Raw genomic sequence first — 18,586 nt, forward strand, 5'->3', positions numbered from 1 at the left:
CATGTAAAAGTAAGATGCACTAAGCAACAATTTGTATTAATATAAAGATAGCTCATCTGAATAGGAGCCATATAATGAAATTGCAACTTCGCAATCGAACTCAAGGGTGCAAAGAAAATGGCAGTGTGATAAGAATGCATCCACTGCCTGCTATTTCAAGAAGCCTTTGGCAAGATAACAGTGAAGTCATGAACCTAGCTACTGATCAACATGGGTCTGACATTAAACCACAAGTGTTCATTTCTCTTACTGGCTGTTTAATAAATTGCTTTGGAACGGGTGGAAGTGGAGATCTTTCCAAAAACTTGTCTCACTGTTCTCCCTCAGTTAATGAATGTCAGCAAGTGGAAGAGAACAGAAATTTGATATGTTTTTCCAAGCCTTTCTTATAGAAGCATTTGCAACATGTTAGAGGCCACAAACATAAAAGTGAAATACTTGCAAATTAATGTTGTCTGTAGATTTTCAGGGTGTAAGCTGGGCATGTTCAACTTGTGGGTTAGGCATACTTCAGGTTTTAAAATAGTGTTATAACAGCTTATTATGACTTGAACATGATTTTAGTACAAGTAATCTGATGTTGAATATCATTTATTACCCTGTTACATATTTCCAATTGAGATAGACCTGTTTATGGAGTTAGTATTATGTGACTAGACATGGACAAGCTATGTGCAGTGAAAAATTTATCCAACAAATATATTCTTTCTTATCTTTTCAAAGTAACCCTGGGGGATCAGCAATTTCTACACATGTATGAGTAACGTGTCAGTGTTCTAACAATGTAACTTTTGAGTTATGCATGAACTATGCACTTAAATTCTCAATAGTTTACTGCTTCTGGTTTATGCTGTAGTTGGTCACCTAATACAAATTATATTGTTTTCAATGCCTGACTCAGTGATAAGTATTGAAACATTGCTTTGTATTACCTGAAAATAAAGCAACTGGGAATTCTTTCAGCAAGAAGACCTCTCAGGTAGTGGAAAGCCTTTACTTCTATCTATGAACTCCTACATCCATTAGCTTTAATGCCACAGAAAAAAATTATGAGCTTGCCTCTGGCATACCAATGGTGGGAGAAAGATGGCAGTGCTAAAGTATAGTGCAGCAAGGCCTGCCGGATTCCTAGATTAAATTGCTGCGAGTTCACAGAGTTGCTGTAAGGAGCTATAATTACCATTGACACTGTGTCAGGGGCTGAAAGATCTCCCTGATACTGCATTTCTCATTTGGTCAGCATGGAGCTTGAAGTGGGTGCTGTACCAAAGCCTGTATTTTTTATGAACAGGAGGTGAGCAATTTACACATAAACAGGAAATGCGTAATTGTGCACAAATGTCCATGTGCAAATACATGCATAGAAATAAAGATCCATTTGCATGAATATTTGTGAAAAGAAAACAAAGAAAAGAATAAGCATGGTCAAACTCCATTAATCAGATTTCAAACAAACATTTGGAAATACCATATGTCTTTTCATGACATAAAGGAAGACAATCTTACCTGCTAGCATGCTTATTCTTTTGTTTGAAGCAAAACAGTTAAGACAGCACAAAGTAGCATATAACCCACAAACAGGCAGCTGAGTAACTATCCTTCAAGAACAGGGAATGTATTTCAGTTTATCCTACCTATTGATACTTGAGAAACAGGAGGCATTTTTAATTTTAGAAAGCAATGAATTATCAGAGAAAGTAATCCCAATTCATTCTTACTATACTTAATATACTGCTGTTAAGAGAGTTATATTGGTGCAATACATTTGGTCTTATGAATATACTCAGAAGAATAAACAGAGCTGAGAAATAAATGGTTGTAACTTTGGTGGATGTCTCTGCCTCTATCTAAGTGTGAAATAATATGCAAATGTCTTCTGTAGTTCTCAGGACAATCGAAGAAGTGATACAATAGGATCATGCAACTGCCATTCTGACCCAGAATTTTATTTAGTGAATAAATTCCTGTCCTAGCAAATTTATGTTCAAACAATAATTTTCAACCTATCAGTATTGTTTTGGGGAGGAGCATAATAAAAACATGTCTTACATTTTAGTATATACCTGCAAAGTCTCTTGAATAGCTCAGGAAATATACATAAGAAGATAAAATCATTATGCTGTTACAGTCATCACATCTATCCTTTATGGCAGAACATCATCCTTCGGGAAAAATTATCCTTGTTGGTTTGTGCGAATATTTCATCATTCACTCTTGGGACCCATTTTAATCTAATTCTTTCCTTTGGGACTCTCTGTTGCTCCAAGATTTAAGGGAGAAGACCAAAGTAGGGCAAAGCTTTTATCCTTTTCAGAGGAAATACACCACGTGAGACAATAAGCAGTATATTTGGCACTTTTTTTTAACTGGAAAGGCAATAGAAGAAAGGGCCCAAATCCCCTTTATTATTATTATTAATTATCATCATCATTATCATCTTTATTAATAAGGTCTAAAACCTGCAGCTAGGCAAGCTCCTCTAGTAGACCTGGCAACAGAAATAAAAAACCATAGTTGAGTTCAGCAATCATGCAAGCATACTATTAAGCATAGTTAGTGGTAAAAACTCTAGTATCCAACAGTCAAATGTAAAAATAGCTATTAATACCAAAGCAGTGTGCTGGTTTCTTTCCTGAAAATAATATTTTATTGCCAAGCACTCTTGTGATTGAACTGAAAGCATGAAAAACTTTAAAGCATCACTTAATATGGGAAGTTTCTTCACTATACAGTGTATGTATATATTATATATGTTTATAGTTATTCAAATAATAATGTTTAATATAGGTTTTTTATGTTTAGATGCATTTTCTTTTAATTACTTACATATGTACATAATTATTGGACTCAAACTTTTCCTTTAATTTATGGTCCAATAAAGTTTCCATGAGTTATACTTTGCAAAGATTGCATATTTTTCACTTTGTTAATTTCTTTTGATCATTTAATCAATAGACAAATAATTTAGATTCTATTTTAATCAGCCTGTACATAATTTGAGAGACTAAGCATTTAACCACACATCTAATACACTGGAACAGAAATGCACAACTTACCAACTTTATCAAGACAATTTTGGAAAGTAAGGTAATTGAGAAAAATGCATACAAATAGAGGTCTAAACAGCAAATTCTTCCATAGTTGCAAAGCTAGATCCATGGTAAGCTGGCACCAAAGCTAACTTATCTGTAAATTTAGATGACCTACATATGCCAGAGATTTTGCACTGTTTCTTTTTGTCTTTGCGCTGTCAGTTCCACAGTTTCAGTGAACATGCATTTTTAATGTGTAAATTTCAAACACATTATTTGTATGGATTTCTACACATAGAACACAAAGTAAATCCAAAAAAAAAAAGGTATACTGGAAGGCATGAGTATGAATATTTAGGCATAAATAGTATTCGAGCATGTGAACAATTAAAGGCTGAATCGTATGTTACATACAGACAGATAGTGCTTCATGAGCAGCTTTACTATTTCTATCTATCTCTTGCATCTGAGTAACAACTTGACAAGATTTCATACCCACAGCCTTCTGCACCTGGTTCCCATTACAAACCTGGCCCTGATAATGGAGCTATGTTCTTCTACAGAGGCTAATGTTAGCAATGGTATTTTCCTCCCATAACTCTTATAAGCTGAGTACCAGTGTTATGGCTGTATTTGACCTCTCTGTGCATGTGCAGTTACAACTTCCATCACCTTCCTCACTAAATACATACAGATCAGAGAAAACATTTCTTTAAGTACAGGTACAGTTTCTGAGCCTGTTTTTATTTCCTGTGATATCTACAAAAGCCAGTGATTTAGCAGAGGCTTCAGAGTTACGTTAAAAGTCAGTGGGTTTATTTTTTTCCTTGTGTGTTTGTAATGAAAATGTTTCTCCTTAAAAGATACAGTTGGAGATCTAGGGATTAATTTGTTTTTTCCAAGATGCTCTGCTTTGAATTTAATTTCAAATTACATTTTAAAGTTTTAATTGTAAAGCATAAATTCACTGATATTAAAATCATTCAGCTATTCAATGATGCATCTAAATCCTGATCAGACCTCACAATACCAAGAAACACTAAAAAAGACAATGCTTACTGTGCCATACTGTGCCTGTTCTCCTACAAATACACTGATTTAGAAAACCAGTGCAAGCACATATGAGAATGAAATTCATACAAAAGCAAAAATCATTAACACCTTGAACTTCTTGGAAAGATACCGGGAAATTCCCTGAGTGATATGCTACATAGGAGGTCCAATCAAAACACACACAAAACACCTTGCAAAAATGTTACTTGGAAACATACCCCCCCCCATTCATTGTTATGAACTTATATTGATTTCAAGCTTTATCTTATCCTGTCATGCAATTTCAAATATTGGAAGTAGCAGCATAAACAAACAGAATTTCTCGAGCTACAAAGGTTTGAAGTCCAGCACATTTTCCTGTTCTAATAAAAGGGGGCAGTATTACATCAGCTGAAATTCTGTACTGTCCAAATTACTGGAAAAGCGCTGGAGAAAGATAGAAAACTGCTGAATTTCACTGAAATCTATACGCGGTGACAAATCTGCTTGTCTGCCTTGGGGTAAAGTTTTCAGAGCTAGTTCAGTAGAACTTAGGCTCCTGTACTGCAACTACTTTAGAAAATTCTTACTTGAGTCACTATGTTACTTTTAAAATTATTAAGGAAATATTAGAATTGATATAAAATGAGGACACATTTTTCATGTAGCTAGGATAAGCCCTAAGCTGAAAAAAAGGAAATAACAAAATTATTGCAGTTTCAATAAATATTCAAATGAATTTTTTCTTTTTTTCTAAGAAAGGTTTTTCAGAATAAAATACTGATGCCCAAATATGGCTTTAGGAAGTCTGAACACCCAATATAAAAGCAAAAACCATTTCTTACATATGTACAATCACAAGCAGATTACTGAATTGGCCAAATTCACAGTAAAGTATAAAGGACATTTGTTTTGTAAGAATTACGAGGACTGCTTGGATTTGTGTTTGAAACTTTTTCCTATTCCGGGACATTTAACTTAGACAAGTTACTTATCTGCTACAAAATGAGGGAAATGTAAGGAGGTTGTCTTTATGCAACATGTCCTTCTATGTCTCAGAAACTCCCCAGGGAAAGGTTTGTCAATGACGTATATAGGAAAAACAGGTTCCCAGTTGCAGTGTCTTTGTGAAAATCAGATTCTTCATTAGACAGATGGAATACACGCCCACTGTGTTGAATAAATTTCCTATATTCTTGCAAGAAAGTGAGACCACATTAACAGTTCCTCAAGGAAATCAGTCTTTTTTCTTTCTTTACAGTCCCAGATTTTCTATTATAGAAACGAAATATATGTATTTAAACTTAAATTAAATTATACCTAAGTGTAAGCTATATGGGGCTATATGGGGAGCTTCCTTAAGCTGCAGTGAGGACAAAGCTGATACAATGACTATCAAGACAGTAGCATAATAAAGGTAATAACTTTGCAAAACTAGTAATTTGCTGTTGATACTGCTATCCATTTCTGGCCTAATAATGAGGTATTTGCTCATTAATTACAAGTAGATCTAATATTTAACCAACAGAAATAAGCATTGAATCAAAAATGCTTATCGTTTCTGTTATGTCTCCCAGCAGACTCAAATATAAGCATTGACCTTACTTACTAGTTACAAATACTCTTCTACAAAAGACTAAAGGGAAAAAGGAAGTATAAGAAGATTTTCCTAAAAGATAAAAGCAAATGAGAATAGATCAGTCCCTGAAAATCTAAACCACTGAAAGATTTATAAAAATCCACAAGGCCCATATGACCAGTTTCTCAATTTCAGGGTGGGCCTGAATACTTTCAATAAAAGGAGAAAAGATCATTGAACACAGGATGAACTGAAGTGTTTTCTTTAGAGTTTGCTTTTTGGTTTGTTTCTTTTTTAAACTGAGCTGAGACATGACTAACAAAAGGAATGCTAGTAACAAGGTGCTTCTCTTTATGATTGTCTGAGAAATGCCCTCCACTTGCAGAAAAGGCAGTGTGATTCCTGCCTCTGCAGTTGTTCTGTCTATAATAGTGAAGGTATGAGAAAACGCTGGTAAAAAACTGTTGGCAACATAATCCAGTACTGCTTGCATTTAGAAACAGCAATACAATGATGGAGTCATTGCAGGGCTGTAGGCTATCAAAAGGAGATAATGCATGACTAGCAACTTTTCCTACGAAGACTTCCTGAAGTGTTTATATCAGGCAAAGTTTGTATGCATGTGCAGTAGCTTCATATAAATGATGAAGCGTAACAGCTCCAGAGGAGTTGTTACACTCTATTGTGTCAATAATCCACATATTTAACAGTCCCTAAATACAGCAGACCGTAACACCTCCGAAGGGGTTGTTATGGCTTATCAAGTCAAATCCAAGAGCCTAAATATGTATTTGATCAATAGACTGTAACATCTCCAAGGGTAATTAATATACTTTGATTTATATAAGAAATAAGAAAGGAATAAAGTCTCATTATAAGAGGTACTGAAGTACTATAATTCCCAGGAAGTAAGTGATGATTCATGTCATCATGGTTTCGTACTACAAATACACAGTTGCCTGTAAATCTACAAAAGACTGGGAATGGAATATAAACATAAAAATGTTATATTAAATTCTGCTTCCTCTCACATGCCAATGAATAAGGTTCGTGGATATGTAAATGGGGAGGTGGGGATATATCTTTGGGTCTAGCAGATATGTTGTGATTATTAATTTGGTATATGTTGTGTCTTGACTTCATATATTTTTGTCCAATGAAATTAACATTCTTCTGTCTATAATTTTTCTACAGAGATGTTCTTAAGTGTTTTTTGTCAGTGTTTTCATGTTTTCTGCACAAAAAAAAAGTTAGGATTTGGTCCTTTCAAAAATAATGTCAGTTATCTTATTAATTATATAACATTTTCAGGTTCATTTAAAGTCGTAAATCAAAGCAAATCTAGGCAATCACACCAGCTCAAAATACTAAAATAAATACAAGTAGCTCTAGCAATGCAAGTTTTGTATAAGTACAAAAGTTTTTTGTGAAGGTAAACATGGCTTGATGAGAAAAAAGTCATATCCTCAAAACAAAGCCAATTTTTGCATGATTTTGCTTTTGCTTATATCACATAGAAAGAGCTCTGTAGCCTATTTTCTGGATTCTTCCTAATTCTCCCCCCTTCCTCAGTGTTTGCGTTTTACTCTGTGAAAACCCTGACACACTTCTTCTGTTTCTTCAGTCAGAAAGTAGAAGTCAACTCTTCCATTATGACTCTTTGCTTTGGGTGCACTATACTGGTTTTGACTCAGAGAGAGCTAATTTTAGTTACCATGGTGCTGATTTTTGGATTTGTGACTAAAGCAGTACTGATAATACAGGGATACCTTACTTATTGCTCAACAGTGCTTCTACAGCATAAAGGCTTTTTCTGTTTCTTATGCTGGCCTGCCAACAAGTAGGCTGGGGGTGCACAAAACTGCTGGGGGGGCGGGGACACAGCCAGGCCAGCTGACCCAAATGACCAAAGGGCTATTCCATACCATACAACATCATGCTCAGCAACAAATGCTGGGAAAGAAGGAGGAAGCAGAAATAGAGCTTTGGCATTTATCTTCCCAAATCACTGTTACACATGCTGAAGCCCTGTTTTCCTGGAGATGGCTGGCACATCTGCCTGGAGATGCAAAATAGTGGATGAGTTCCGTATTTTGCTTTGCTTGCATGCACAGTTTTTGCTTGACTTCTAAAACTACCTTGTTTTCTCATAATTCTCTTCCCAGTCCCACTGGAGAGGAGTGAGTGAGTGGTTGCGTGATGCTTACCTACATATCCTAACCCACAACAGTACGCAAACTGAAATAACTTCATATTGTAGATGTCCACAGAAGTCAAAAGTGTAGTCTAGTCTTAATGCTTTAGCAAATGAAAAGTTGGACTGTGCCAGAGAACTCTTTTGTTTTGGCCTTTCTGATGAGTGAATCTCTTGTGAGCACTTTTAGAGCTTTGCACATGTTTTTGAACAGCAGGATCTGAACGGGGGAATTTTCATTTCTGTGTCTCTAACCAAATACAAAGCTTTTTGAGATTTAAATGACACATTTGCAGAAAGGCCTAAGCCCAGGCTTTGAAGCTACGTACATAATTTGTAAGCACAATCATTTGCACAACAAACTGTTACAGGCTATCTGAACTTGAAGACCAGCAACTGACCAGAATTCAACAGCTTTTTTAAACCAGCTACAGGCAATTAATTTGTCATCTTTTTCTGGTGCCAGCTTCTAGCTACTAACTTATACAAGTCTAATTACCTGAACCCAATTGCTGAAAATTTGGTCCTGAAAACAAAGTGTACCGATTTTTCAAGAGAAACCAATCCAAAATCGAAATCAAGTTATTAAAGCTTCACTGGGATTAAGAGACAAACTATGCACAGTCTTCTTGGCATCGAGTTACTTCAACATTATCTTTTTTTAATTGATCTATCATCTCCTCCTCCATTTTGATCATCCTCCCCACCATTTTTAAAGTATAAGAAATATAACACAATGTAAATACTAAAAGGCAGAGAGTAAAGGGGGGAAAAAGTATTCTAGAATTCTGTTTGTGCAAAGGATGCTTCTGGTTTTAATGTATTTTATACTTGCTATAAAATATAAATACATTCCCTTAGTAAGTACTCATGACTGACTTAATTCTTTTATTTTCTTTAGGCTAGAGAGTGGGGATATATCATCATTTAAAATGACTGATTTATATCCCGTTTTTGTAAACTCTGCCTTTTCTTGCATCTACAGAGCAAAGATAACAACAGCATACCAAAGGTAAAACCAGAGAATGTATTACAACTTTTTCCTGCCTTAATGGTTAACTATACAGTACATGCTCAATAAATAAACTCAGCAGGATTATATAAGGGCACTGAGAGTTAAAAACAGATTTCCTTGCTGCTATTTTATTCTTTGGTTTTAAAAATCGCAAATACTACTATGAAAAGTCTCCCCATAAAAGATGGCATTTGAGGAGGATGTTGTTTATATTTGTTAAAGAGTTTCAATTGACTCTGCTATGTTTGCAAGTAAAAAGAAAAAAAGATACGTTTCCTCTGCCTGCCTGCTGTATAACCTCAGTTTGGATGCTCTGCATCAATCTGTACATTGCTAGTAACCGGCACGAAAAAGAAATTTCAGATTAGTCACTGAAATATTTACTGACTCTGCTTTAAAAGGTGAAAGATAAAATAGAAACTTGTTATATCGAATACAAGACAAACATGGTACTGAAAATACTCAGGGGCAGATCTGATAAATAAGTAGATGTGATTCTTATACTTATTTTTCAAAGCCAAATCAAATGTTAAGAATTCTTTTAATAGCCCTTATAATGTATTAGATATTTTTAAATGTCAAGCCACTGAAACTCACAAAATCTATTTTTAAAAAAGCATAATTTTATAAACTCTAAAGAATGATCATAGGTGTGACATTTTATGTTTATAACATGGCCTTTAGTACTGTACATCTTAGTTAGTTAAGACAAACACTGACTTTACAATTAGATCGTTGTCAGAATATGGCTTGCTTGATCAGTTATTATTTCTTTGTTTTTTCATAGTATCAATCTGTATTAAATGAGTTTTTCAATGTTGACATTTAAACTAATGCTAGAGGAAATAAATATTTATTAGCCCCTGAATTTGACTTGTAAAAGCATTGTTAACCCTGTGTGGCAACAGTTTAACAAGTCTTTTTCATAGACACTGAGCTTTTAGCTTGTTTTGAGTACAGCAAACAACCTATCAAGCAAAAATACAAAATGTAGATTAAAAGGTATGTATCAATGTTTGATGGGTCTGTTTACAACATTTCTTTGCCTTTCGGTGCTTTGCTAGAATCCATGTACTCACCGAGTATTTCCTTGTAGGTTGAGGAGAGATCATAATATCATTAAATTAATGGTTTAAGATATAGCTAAGATTCTACTAAGTCTTATACTCAAGCAGGACTAAAAATTCTTGTTAGTTTTTAGAGTATAATATTATCTTCCTTCCCTGAAGATACAAAGAGCCTACCCTCCAAGATACAGATATACCACAGAATTTTAATTAATGAATTATAGGCATTGAAAGCTACCAGTTTTTTACTTTTTTATGGTTTTGGTTTGGGGTTTTTTTTTGGTTTTCATTTTGTTTGTTTTTTTTTTTTCCCCAGCAAATAATCTGAAACACTAGTTGCTTTATAGGCTAATGAATGTGTCAGTTTTCATTCATTACTAAATTGCATCATAGCTGTTCCTACTTGCCAATGCCATAGTGATTACCAGGATAATATTTTTCCCTGTCTAGTTAACAGGAATGAGTATTGTGGTATATAACAGATTTTGTGTAAGTGGTGAAAAGTAACTTGTGTGCTGTATTTTTTGAAGCATAAGCCACCTCTAGGGAAGGTAACAGAGAACCATTCTTCATCAAAAGGCTGCCTTATAGCCCAGCCAATTGCCTGATTCCATGTTCACTGACCCTCTTACGCACACAGAGACCTGCTCCTGAAGCAGATCTTGCAGACCCTGGAAAAGCCACAGAGCAAAACACCACAAAAAATTCTCCAAGATACTTCTTTGTCCACCGAGCAGTTCTTAAAGTGTGTACAATAGAAACAGCTTCCTCACCTTCCAGATATGATATCCTGCTCAGTCCAGTGCTGGTTGCATTCTCCCACCACTTTCTCTCATTTACTGTTATATAGTAGTGACCCATTTCATTTTAGTGTTTGGAAACTGCAACCAAGATTCAACAAAGAACTTTGATCTCTAATTTTCCATTGAAACTAAGAGCCAAAAGCACTGTTTTGAGCCTAAATACTTGGTTGCAGCTGAGTTATAGATTCAAGCACAATCAGGCACATTCAATAGCATTGTAATATTCAACCATGCTAATATGTAAGTGGCCATATGTATCAATCCAGTCATTCTCAAAAGCACAATTCAAAATCCAGTGACTACAGACAATTGTAGCTTCATCCAATTATTTTTCCACATTGTTATATGCATGCTTACACCTTAATAACGAGTGCACAGGGCTGTTTGTTTGAATGCTGTCATGTAAACGTAGGGAAGTTTGTAGCACAGTACTGTGAAGTGACAAGGTGTATTTAACATGAAATCAGAGATGGCTGAAAGTTCTAAAAAGGAATTTTATATAGAAATAAGAAGCTATTTGCAGGGAAGAGTGAGTGACAGACTGTGCTGTAAAGGGAGACATTACCTTTTCATTCCTGCAGTTGTTTAGACCCATGTTATTCATAGAGGGCAATTTTCCATCAACACCATGCGGCTGCTGTTGTTGCTGCTGCTCCCTCTGGATCTGCTCTCTCATTTTTCGAGCCTCCTGAATAGCTTTCATTACTGTGTCCTGGTCCCCAAATAGGGCAGGTGAATTAAGACTGGAAAGGATATCTATAAACAGAAAGATAATCACTTTATTTAGCTAATTATCCAAATTAGAATCACAGAATCCCAAGGGTTGGAAGGGACCTCAAAAGATCATCTAGTCCAACCCCCCCTCCACAAGAGCAGGGAAACCTAGAGTCTGGGGTAAGCACTCAGCCCTCATACTGTTAAAGCTGCACCCAACTAACAAAAGGAGGAGGAGTAGCAATTGTTGTCTATTTGAAGGCTGAATTTATCTAGAGTGATTGATAAGCCTGTGCTCTTCTTTTGCTGTTATAAGTACAACCCCAGAAGTCTTAGCATAGCCTGTATGGAGCATATTCATGAAGTCCAAGTTCAATGTGTGTTTAAGACAACAGTATACTGAAGCTTAAGTGGGAATCCTTTCACATATTAATAATAATTAACAAAATGAACAAAGAAGGAGAAAAAAAAATCTTGTTTTCTTGGCCATGAAAGCCATTAAAATTCTATTTAAATTTTTAGAATTTCTTTGTCAATATAACCATCACTCCAGACATTTGGTTTTCAATTTCAGAAGCACCCACAGTTACTTCTGGGGGACAGAGCTTGTTATTACCCTAACACGAATCTAAAGCTCTAAATAAGTAGAAAAAAAATGGTTTTCTTTCCATCACTCTGGACAGAAAGAGAAACTTCATGCATCAGACTCACACAAAATATTCCTGTTGCATCCTAAAATGAATGCTATATGTAAAGATGAGTATCTCAGATATAGTTTCTGATTTGGGAACAGAAGACAGCAATTAGCTGGTGACTGTTTTGTGTTGCTGTGATGAACTTCAACTTTTCATACGTGGAAGTATCCTCTATACTGCACATAGATAGATTTATATGTATACATTCTAGCTAGGAAAAGCAAATCAAAGTTTGTGCATGACCTGTGCACTTGCCTGACAAGAAAATGTCTTCTATAAGAGCTCTGAATTTATTAGATTTTTGTACTTACTAACAGCCCATTATAAAAACAAACAGACACAAACAAACAGGCTAAGACCTGGAATTCTCCCTTGAAGATAAATTTCATACTCTTATGACTTCATTGAAGTTCAGTTGAGTAAAATATAGCAAATTCAACCTCAAAGGACCCTGAATTCTTTTAAAAGAAAAAAGGTTAAAATTAATGGTTTGTCATGCTTTATCCTGGGAACCAAACATTTGACTTAATACTGTGGTCTAGATGAGCAGAGATGCAAACTGTGATGTTTTAGATGGAACTGTGATGTTTTCTGTCTGAATGAGGTGCCCCTCTCCAAAATAAAAACAACATATTAGAGAACAAGCATTGTCCTTCCTTGGTAAAATTTCCAATGCTGTGAAGAGATTCAGCATCTAAGTTCCATTATGGAGCCTTTGTGTGACTTTTAATGAGACCTAGACTCCCAGTCATCTCAATTTATAGTAAAAACAGAGCACAAACTCCTCAGTTGCTTGCTGATTTTTGGCATATCTTCTCTAGCCATTTTTCTGGAATAGTCTATGACTTCAAACTGATATACCACTTTATAATGTTAGTGCACTGATAGCTGCAAATAAATTGACAGGTAGAATATCTAGCTAGCTGAAGAAGGTATCTTTCAGAGATCAGGATGTTCCCAGGTGTTTTGGGAATGGAACAAATCATACTTTTGATACATTTAATGTATGTATTTAACGTATCTGTTAATTATTCACAAGTGTTTCTATATATTTTACAAGTACACTTGAGCTACAGATTGTGAATAAGTGGTCTGTAGTAAGTATTTAGTCACTGTTAAAATATACTATCTGAACTTTAGGGCTGATCATCTACATTTTGTAGTTCTTGATTCTGTTTCTTAACTGGTTATGATAGTCTTCATACATTGTTTCTGATCAGTTTTTTATTACATTACTTAATAAACATTATTTCTTAATTGAAGAATCTTGAACATAGGTCAAAAAATCCCTATTTGCAAACATACGAATTAACAAAATTTTGAGAGATGGGTGAACAAATAATAAAAACATGAACAATAATTAAAAAAACCCCAAATAATAAGCTGGTGTTTCTATCTTTTATATATATATATATATATGTATATATATAAATATATATAGACATAAATAAATATATATATATATTCAGCATATGGTCTTTCTAAGATTAACTTAATTCCCAGAATACAGAGAATTAGATTTCTTTTAGATTGCTGCTCTGGGTATATATGTCCCCTATATTTGGGCAAAATAGCTGAAAACCACATTTGGAGTTACCTTCTTGCCTGGCATCTGGTTTACTATAAACCATGGAGGTACTGAATGTTCTCTGACCCTGATTCAACAAAGTGCTTGAAAACTTATTTATTTTAAGGTATGTTGCACTAATCATTTTTTACATGTTTTATATATGCATCTCTCTTTATTTATGTGTATATATTCTTTACTGTGAGAGTGGTGAGGCACTGGAACAGGCTGCCCAAGGCAGTTGTGAATGCTCCATCCATGGCAGTGTCCAAGGCCAGGTTGGACAGGGCACTGAGCAACCTGGTCCAGTGGAAGGTGTCCCTGCCCATGGCAGGGGCGTTGGAACTAGATGATTTTAAAGTCCTTTCCAACACTATTCATTCTATGATTCTATGAATTGTATGTGTATTTCTTATGTTTTATCTTTATTGGCTGTATTTCCTGTAGACACGTATCACTGCTGCATCATTTTGTCTTCTCTTGTACAACCTTGGCATTCAAGAGTTCTTTAAAAAGTTTTCCTGGAATTCTTTTTTTCTCATTTTAAATGGAAATGTAGGCTCAGATATCTACATAATTCAGAAGCATGCTCAAGCTGAGATTTCATGTAGAACACTTGCCAGTTTTCTCCTTTCCCCAGGACAGATTAGTTACCTAAAGAAGATCCTCTTCCCAGAGATCCACCGAGCGGGCTAGGGATGCCACTCTTGTTCATCACTGTCACTGGGCTGCTTTTACTAGCTGTGAAGAGGTTCTGTGTTGGAGATGTTGGGGATTTGACAGGTTCAGCTGTTTTCGGTCGGGCTGAAAGATTCAATGGCTGGGCTGCTTCATCCTACAAGAGTTTAACGTAAATAATTATTAGGAAAAGACAAATGAACACATCATTTTACAAGCAGTAGTTACTGTACACCTCGAAGACAATACCACATTATCCCACAATTATAACAAAAGAAGCTAATTATCTGCCTCCTTTAAGATTCAACGAAAGGAAACCTCATTAATTTCTCTGTATTATGCTTCTATTTACATTAACTATGTGGCTGGATCGTTCCTTTTGCCAAATTAAAATTTGAATTAGCTCACATTACAGCTTAATTTCCTAATGTGTTTTCAGAGATCTAAATTAACCTAGGGCATTTACAAAGAATTATTTAAAATTTCCAGCAGCTCAGTAATGTTTTTGCATTGGTTTTATTTGAAAAGTTCCTGGCACTATGAAAATAATTTATGTAGCTTATTTTTAAATGTATTAGAAACTAAGGAATCAGAAGTACTTCTATGAAAGAATCATTCTGAAATCCTGACAGTTCTTTCTCCCACACTTAATGCTGCTGCAAACTTATACATTCCATGTATCTTATTTTGAATGCAGGGTTTTGTTTAGTAAAATAATCCCTCATAACAGAAGAATTTAACTTGAATTCAAATTCTTTGACTTGCTACAGTAACAAATACATACTATGTGCATTTCAGAATATATTTTATTTTCTACTATTTTTTTATATTTTACAACATTTTATAATTCAAATATGTCATATATTTTTGACAATTTATGTAAAATCAATGGGTTTTTTCACATAAATGCTATTCTGCTTCCTGTTTGATACTTCTGTAATTATTTCTATATTCTGTAGTTACTTCTGCTGCATTCAACATGTAGTGTGTCTGTATGTTTATCTGCATAAAGACACGGAACATTTTTTAAGAGTATGTAAATCTAGTATCACCACTTTTGTATCTTTCTATACTTTTCACATGTAATTATGAAAGAAATTCTCCCTGACATATACCTTATTTCAGTGCTATCACAGAATAAGCCCATCTAAGAAATACCTTAATTTTTGAAAGACTTATTCATGCAATTAATTTCTTTGATCAGGATAGATATCCACAATATAACCTTCTTCCCATTCTTTGAGCTTGTTCCTTTTGCTTAATATGTTAAACAAGACAGACCATTTGGAAAACTGCAAAACAGTGATTTTCTGTAATTAAAGATCCCACTAAGACAAATCCCTCATTTCAAATATGCCCAAAGCAGAATTACCCTGGATATAAGAGAACATCGTCCATATTTTACAGCACGACACTGATCACTTCAAAGCTTAGAAATATGTCATAATACAGATAACACATTACATTATCTCATCCTTTCTATTCTCCTTACTGTCATGAGATGATTTAGCAAACTACATCTGATCATACACAATGCATTAAACAGGAAAATGTAATAAACAGGTATTTGTAATGCCATCATATCTTCAGTGTTAAACTGTTTCCATAAAACTGCATAACATTTTCATTCAACCTGACCTTGCAGTGTGCATGAATGTCCACACCTGTTCAGAGTCCAAGTGAAAGCAGAAGCACAAAGGTATAAGGGACATAGTTCATTGTGCTTTTTGGCCATGTTCACATGCAAGCTATTTCCTTGCATGGATACAAAGTGGCTTCAATAAATGTCTGTGAGAGTTCAGAGCCCCTTTCTCACTATAAAGTTTGCCAGACTGAATACCGTGAGCATGTACATATATGAATCTATGCAACCATGTTCAATTTCTAAATAATTTTCTGCCTAGTACTGATATGATCATGTGAAAAAAACCTCTGCCAGAACTTGTTTGTTTGTACTTCATATACAACACCCTCATTTATGCAAGACAACTGAAAATCTGGAAAACATCCTGGTCACTGACTTAAAAAGCCGCTATCATTACTTTTTGAAAGATCTGACTCCTGCAAAAGAATTCCATTAGTTGTATAAATAATACATGCAGTTTATACAAATAGCTATTTAAAACAGAGAAAATATAGAGCGTGCATGGAAATATAGAGGAAGCAATGCATGACCATCAAAACTGTCATTTCTTATGAAGGTAACAATTGTCAAAGACAGCATATAGGTACTGCTTTTATAATCATAATTAATTTCTTCATTAGCCCATTGATATCTGTCCATACAAAGCACTTGTAGTTTATTTTTAATATTTTCGATGCAATAGCGTGCTTAATACAATAGGATAAAAAGGGTTCTTTTTTAATTAACATATATTTAAGTCCATTCAAGTGAAATTATGTAGGGGAACCCCCAAGAATTTGCATGTGGTCAATTCTGTAATAGGACAGAGGTGGCCACAAAGCTGAAATGGTATTGGTCTTAGTTCAAGGAGATATGTGCTTGAATTTAACCAGGGAAAATTTTACTCATATTGTAAAGGTTTGGTGTAGATCCATTTGGCTCACTCACTTACAAAATTACTTTTTCATATTAAAGTAGTCAGTAGTATATTCTCAATACCATAAATCAGTGGTGTTAGGTATCACTATACTATGGCAACTTTGCTGAAACAGTTGGGTTTTGCTTTTGGTGGCTTCTGTATTGACCGTAACAAACTCTGCATATGTGGTAACTTTCACTGACTGCTCTCAAGCCTGGCACTGGATTACAAGAGGTAAAATATTAGCCTAATACACATCTAGAGTTAAGTAAAGTGAGCGCTTTGCTAAATAAATGTTAGATCTGGACATAATGGAATAGTTTTTATTTATTAGTACTCTCAGCCTAGCAAGAAAGTGTCATGGAAATTTATCAGCCCAGGCAGAAATACCCACTCACCCCCACTTTACCACAATGATTGATGATAATGAAAAAACGAATGATATTTTAGTCTCATGTCAAAAAATATATATAAAAAAAAGCCAAATCACCTCAAGTGAGTAAAATCTTCCCAGGCCGTTTGAGGCTAAGGACTGTGTGCCTGTAAGGTGTTAGCAGCAAGCAAAATACCACATTCTCTCTCTCCACGAGGCCACTATATGTCTTTTTTTACACCTATTTCAATAGTTCTGCATTTGTAGCACTATCATTCAAACTGGTAAAACATCCGAATGTTGATTTTTTTTACAGTTTGAAGTAAATTGTTTCTGAGGGTATCGAGTCACATGAAACACTGACCAACCACCGGAGCACACAGCAGTAACAGCCAGGCAGTTACACCCAGAGGTACTAGCTGCACCACAGATTTCAAGGGGTGTACGATGTTCATTTCAAGCTGCTGGCAAATGCCATGTTGTAGCTGCCTGGTTCCAAGCAAGTGAGAATAAGCAGGCACAAGCATTCAGCAATGGCGCAAAACCAACAAGGAGCAGCCCGGTTGTCAGCAGCTGTGTGAAATCAGCAAAAGTCAAATCAATCTGCAGTGACACAGTTTTCCCTGGACTCCTGACTTAAATCTTATTTTTATGTATGGCCTTTTCCAAAATTGTGGAATTAATGAAGTCAGAGATTTGTAAAATAATTAGAAGATCTACAGTCTCTCTCTTGCCCTAACAATATGAGCTAGCACCGCATTTTAAGATACCCAGAAGATCAGTGTGAAACAATTCATGAAATGGAGGCCATTCATGCACATATATTACAAGATTACAGACTGAAATCTTGACAATATCACATTTTACTGATGAATCTGTATTCTGCCTGTGGTAGGAAGAGGGATGCCTGTTATTTTTGGAAGCAAGAAGTGAATGCTTTCCCTTCCCTTCTCTATGCTGATAATACAGCACTAAAACTGAACATTTTATTTGAATATTGAAGAACTTTCATGTGGTTCAACTTCCAACTGTAAACCAATTAAACAGACAATTTAATTTCACTACCCTTTTCAGATACCAACTTTTCCCTTTACTGGAAAATACCTTAACTTGAGTTACCGGGCTGGTCCCTCTCTTCTCATTTTTCATCCCAGTGGGTGAGAGTGCTCCTGTTGTATTTGGTGGCTGTGGAGTAGATGGCATTTTGGCTCCAGGAGAAACTTGCATGCTTGCCAGCTGAGCTGCATACAGTTGCTGGAAGACAAGAAAATATATAATGTATTCCTGCAAAATT

The 18,586-nt window shown here is 35.2% G+C and overlaps 1 protein-coding gene across 1 annotated transcript in view; it reads right to left on the reverse strand.

The window, feature by feature from the left end:
• Positions 1-18,586, reverse strand: part of SOX6 (SRY-box transcription factor 6) — a 254,326-nt gene that overhangs the window by 43,325 nt on the left and 192,415 nt on the right. Inside the window, exons 9-11 of the mRNA XM_005153268.3 lie at positions 18,397-18,546; positions 14,353-14,533; positions 11,288-11,478 (exon numbers count right to left, since the gene is read on the reverse strand). Of these exons, the coding sequence (XP_005153325.1) occupies positions 11,288-11,478; positions 14,353-14,533; positions 18,397-18,546 (522 nt within the window). The remainder of the gene's footprint in view (positions 1-11,287; positions 11,479-14,352; positions 14,534-18,396; positions 18,547-18,586) is intronic.

Source organism: Melopsittacus undulatus, chromosome 4 (genome assembly GCF_012275295.1).
Source record: "Melopsittacus undulatus isolate bMelUnd1 chromosome 4, bMelUnd1.mat.Z, whole genome shotgun sequence".
Classification (NCBI taxonomy): domain Eukaryota; kingdom Metazoa; phylum Chordata; class Aves; order Psittaciformes; family Psittaculidae; genus Melopsittacus; species Melopsittacus undulatus.